This window comes from Geotrypetes seraphini, chromosome 5 (genome assembly GCF_902459505.1).
Source record: "Geotrypetes seraphini chromosome 5, aGeoSer1.1, whole genome shotgun sequence".
Classification (NCBI taxonomy): Eukaryota; Metazoa; Chordata; class Amphibia; order Gymnophiona; family Dermophiidae; genus Geotrypetes; species Geotrypetes seraphini.
Window position 1 is genome coordinate 89,465,343 of NC_047088.1, and position 5,491 is coordinate 89,470,833.

The window sequence follows — 5,491 nt, forward strand, 5'->3', positions numbered from 1 at the left end:
ATGCTACAAGATCAAAACATAATTTGCTATGCTATCAATTTTTCTTCTGCTTAATAATATGATTACCTGTTTATATTATAACTACATCTATTTTTTCTTGATGCTATTTGTCTTCCAGAGTATAAAACTTTTTGTTAAATTCAGCCTTTATTGCAACAAAGATATCCAGGGAAACTAAAACATAGAAATATTTTGCAATTCTCCTTGAAAAATGGTCCTAAACCAGTGTTTTCCGACTTCATCAAGCCAAGTACTCCCTAGATCAATGGTTTTTAAGCTTGTCCTGGGGGACCCCCTGCCAATCGGGTTTTCAAGATATCCCTAATGAATATGCAAGGAACATATTTGTATGCCTATCTCCTCCATTATATGTAAATCTCTCTCATGTATATTCATATTAAAAATTACTTCTGACACTGTTAATTTATTGTTGAAATATTGCTATCAAATACAGTGTGCAAAATTTTATTAATTCTGGATGAAAAATAGTTCTCGGCTCTTCTGGTTGCTTTCCATAAAGTTCCTTTCAGTTCCTTATTTCTCAGACTATAAATCAAGGGGTTGAACAGTGGAATTGCAGTTATATACACTACAGTAAGCAGTTTGTTAAGGTCCATTGAATAAGGAGACTGAGGTCTCAAGTACACACCAAAAGTAGTTCCATAAAATAACAGAACAACTGTGAGGTGAGAAGAACAGGTAGAAAAGGCCTTTTGTCTCCCCTTAGCAGATTGAATTTTAAGGATAGCAGAAATAATGAACACATATGATATAATTGTTAATATGAAAGGGGCAAAAGCTAAAAGTGGGGCTTCAAAATAATTTATAGTTTCAATGACAGAGGCCCCTGAACACGACAAGGTCATCAATGCTGCGATGTCACAGAAGAAATGGTTAATTTCATTGGAGCTAAAGAAAGATGATTGAGATATTAAAGTAACATGAGGAACTGAATTTAGAAATGAAATTGTCCATGAAGCAATGGCTAGAAGAAAGCAAATGTTCTTGTTCATAATGATGGTATAATGTAAGGGTTTGCAGATGGCAACATAGCGATCATAGGCCATAGCAGTAAGAAGGTAGATTTCATTATCTGTGCAGACCATGAACAGGTACATCTGTATCATACACTGCATGAAAGAGATGGTGTTATCCTGTGCTATAAGCATTGTTAACAATTTAGGCACCGTGACAGACACATAACAGATTTCAAGGAAGGACAAGTTGGTGAGGAAGAAGAACATAGGACTGTGCAGATGGGAATTGGAGCAAACAGTGATTATAATGAGAAGGTTCCCTGTCACGGACATCAGATAAATAATCAAAAACACAAGGAAAAGGAGGAGCTGCATGTCAGGAAACTCAAAGAACCCCAGAATGACGAATTCTGTCACTTCAGAATGATTTCTCTTTTCCATTTCTTTGATTTTGATTAGCTATTGGAATGAGAAGAAGCAAAACAAAAAGGAAAAGAGAATTATAATAAATGTATTTAATCTGTACAGAGCCTTAGCACATGTTAGTGCAGTTCATTTCAGCACCCTAAGGACATTTCTACTTGGCCTTATAATTCCTTCTTTTTTTTCTTGTTATTAAGGAGGCACTAAGGGCTCCCACGTTAAGCCCATTTAAACTAGTTAGTGCCTATTCTCCCCCAAGACATGCCAACAGCCCAAAAGAAAATTTAGAAAATTAAATAGCACCCTATTACCACACACAATTTTCCCATTTTAGCATACATTAGAACTTAACCCTTCTCCCCCCCCCCCCCCCCACACATACCTTTCTTTATAAAGCTGCATTAGGCTTTTTCATTGCCATCTGCGGCAGTATTATTTCTGAAGTTCATAGGAATTCTATGCACATTGGAGCTAATATCGCCACAGCTGGTGATTAAAAAAACCTTAATTCAACTTCTAAAGGGAGAGGTTAATGTGGCTAGTAAAAGACCCTTTTTTCAGAGGTGCAAACACTATTTATCTGAAAGCTATTTACCTGGAAGGAGCACAAAGGCCCTGATTCTATAAAGGATGTCTAAGTCATGCCTAAAGTTAGGCGTGCTATAGGTGCCCAATCTAAATGGTTAATGAGCTAACTAAGGGTTAAGATAGTCAGAAAAAAGTGTAGCTTTTTAGCAAGAAAACTAAAGCTATGTTTTTCATGTGCTGTTCTTCAGTTAATGGATCTTTTCCTCTAATTAGCAATTAGCATTGCTGTTTGTCCACAAAAATAGAAGGTTTTGCATGTAATATATCTCTTTTGATGTGCTCCGTTTATATGGTGCCTTATTAAATGTATTATGAGCTTAATAAAGCAAAAATAAAGGTTCAAATTCATATAGATAAGTGGGGGTTTGATGATATTGGAATTTGTCTTTTATTATGTATATTAATAATTGATGCATTATTGATGTCTTTTGATACTGTATTTATTGTATTTGATAATATTTTCATCAATAAAAACTGTTTGAATCTAAATGTATTATTAGCTTAATAAAGCAAAAATAAATCCCAAAGAGTGCCTAAGTTCCGTCCTTAGAATTCAGATCTATTTGAAGCCCAAACTAAGCTCAAAAGTAAACCTAGGTCACTCAGTGTTATGTAAATGATTCAAAGGATGCCCAAATTGAGTCATTGTCCAAACCACTCCCATTCCACGCTGAAGCCTATTGAGTTAGGCACGAGTTTTAAACATGGGCGTTCATGAAATTGTGGTTGCACCTACAAAGTGGCATCTACATCCTTTGGACACCTAAGTACCAATTATCATTTGTTAAGACCCTTAATTGGCTCATTAACCACTTAGATTCACATGCTGAGGAAAGTTAGATCCTGCTTCCATCAAAAACATTTTACCCTCCTTGTCCAATCCATCATCCTTTCCAGATTGGCCTATTGCAACTCTATCTACTTAAGCCTAACTAAGAAAAACCTTCATAGACTTCAGCGGATTCAGAATGCCGCTGCCAAGCTCATCTTCGCTAAAAGTAAATTTGACCATGTCTCCCCACTCCTGTCCAAGCTTCACTGGCTTCCGATAATCGCCAGGGTCCACTTTAAATGCGCCTGTCTAGCTTTCAAAATCCTACACGGTATCCTCCCTCCCTTTATCCCTCTTTCTTGGAATTCCTCAAACCCTAACACCACCAGACCCTCCCACAAATTAAAACTATCCTTCCCCTCACTAAAAGGCATTTCCCATACAGGAAAACTAGGGACCTCCCTCCCCTTCAAAATCACTGAGCTCTGGAACAACCTTACCTCCCTTCTTCGGAACTTGAGCTTTCTCCAAGTTTTCCGCAAACATCTGAAAACCTGGCTTTTCTCAAAAATGTAAGCCTCTCTCCAACTTTGGTATCCCAAGTCCTCAAAAATCTCTTCATATCTGGCATCCCAAGTCCTCTAAATATTCTTCATACTTCGTCCTCTAACCCTTTATTGTAGTTCTTTCCTATCTCATCTCCTGTAAGCCGTGCCGAGCTCTACGAACATGAAGAAGATGTGGTATACAAACCTAAGGATTAGATTAGATTAGATTTTGCAGAATCAAGGCCAAAATGTCTTAGTATTCAAATTGAGCAGAATTCTACAATTAGACGAGTGGTCTCTCAATACCTCCAACTTGTGGCAGATCTTTCCCTACAATCACAAGCTCCCTTTTTTCTGCTCCAGAGTTTATACTCCCAATCGTCTGGAGTCAGATGCTTTACTGCTGAACTGGCAGGGCTAGTTCCTCTATGCATAACCTCTGTGTCCTCTACTCAGGAAAACTTCCCAGTTCAAGGAAAGCCAAAAGCAGCAAGTAAATTTTCTGGCATTGGAACTAAGATGTACAGACTGAAAGAGACAGGAAGATGATTTTCCACATTTTAGATGGCTGCAGACTGAGAAGGAAAGGTAATTTTTAATAACATGAAATTACCAATTGGCTTCCACCTCAGTTACAGTATGTATGTTAGATCTGTTTTTAAAGGAGACATTACTTTAAAAAAAAGTAAAAATATTAAAAACAATTTTAAAGGGACACTGTGGAGAGGAACCCAAAAAAGCAGTAATACTTACTCTGACTGAGCGATCCTACACGTGTGCTGCTAACAACTGCTTCAGCATCCCCGATCTGATGAGGCTCGCATCTGAAGAGGCTCACTGTAGCTGTAATAGAAGTGAATGGAAGAACCAGGCTTCCGCTGTCCAGTGGCGTACCTAGGGGGGGGCGGGGGGGGCGGGCCGCCCCGGGTACCAGCCCTGAGGGGGTGTTCCCGGCCTTGCCGCTCAGTCCCCCCCCACGCCCGAAGGACCGCTCGCCCCACTGACCTTCCAGCACACCTATGAAGCAGCCCACAGCAGGATCGCGACGTCAGCAATCCCTCAGCTGCTTGGGCGCTGCTTCCTGTGCCGCGGTCCCGTCCCTCCTCTGACGTCAGAGGAGGGGGCGGGACCGCGGCGCAGGAAGCAGCTCCTAAGCAGCGCAAAGATAGCTGACGTCGCGATCCTGCTGCGGCTGCTTCATAGGTAGTGCGGGGAGGCCAGGGGGGCGAATGGTCCTTCGGGGTGGGTCGGGGCATCAGGCCTTCAGGGTGGGGCGGGCGGGCGGGCAGGCAGACTTTCAAGGGGGAGGGGGGTGACAGGCAGGCAGGCAGGCCTTCAAGGGGGGGTGCAGGTCTTCGGGGGGGGGTGCAGACCTTCAAGGGGGTGCAGGCCTTCAAGGGGGGGACAGGCAGGCAGGCCTTCAAGGGGGGACAGGCCTACAAGGGGGGGGGGACAGGCCTACAAGGGGGTGCAGGCCTACAAGGGGGGGGGACAGGCCTTCAAGGGGGGACAGGCCTTCAGGGGGGGTGCATGCCTTCAGGGGGGGTGCCGACCTTCAAGGGGGTGCAGGCCTTCAAGGGGGGACAGGCAGGCAGGCCTTCAAGTGGGGGGACAGGACTTCGGGGGGGTGCAGGCCTTCGGGGGGGGTGCAGACCTTCAAGGGGGTGCAGGCCTTCAAGGGAGGGGACAGGCCTTCAAGGGGGGGACAGGCAGGCAGGCCTTCAAGGGGGGGACAGGCCTACAAGGGGGTGGGACAGGCCTTCAAGGGGGTCAGGCCTTTGGGGGGGTGCCAACCTTCAAGGGGGGGTGCAGGCCTTCAAGGGGGGGGGGACAGGCCTTCAAGGGGGGACAAGCAGGCAGGCCTTCAAGGGGGGGACAGGCCTACAAGGGGGGGGGACAGGCCTTCAAGGGGGTGCAGGCCTTTGGGGGGGTGCCAACCTTCAAGGGGGGGGACAGGCCTTCAAGGGGGGACAAGCAGGCAGGCCTTCAAGGGGGGGTCAGGCCTTCAAGGGGGGACAGGCCTACAAGGGGGGGGGACAGGCAGACCTTTAAGGGGGGACAGGCCTACAAGGGGGTGGGACAGGCAGACCTTTAAGGGGGGACAGGCCTTCAAGGGGGGACAAGCAGGCAGGCCTTCAAGGGGGGGTCAGGCCTTCAAGGGGGGACAGGCCTACAAGGGGGTG

The 5,491-nt window shown here is 45.0% G+C and overlaps 1 protein-coding gene across 1 annotated transcript; it reads right to left on the reverse strand.

Annotated features, from left to right (window-relative positions):
- Positions 1 to 419: 419 nt before the first annotated feature.
- On the reverse strand, positions 420 to 1,418 carry LOC117360347 (olfactory receptor 1019-like). Its single transcript, XM_033944044.1, has one exon. It carries the CDS (start codon positions 1,416 to 1,418, stop codon positions 420 to 422), a length of 999 nt encoding a protein of 332 aa, XP_033799935.1.
- Between the last annotated feature and the right edge of the window lie 4,073 nt (positions 1,419 to 5,491).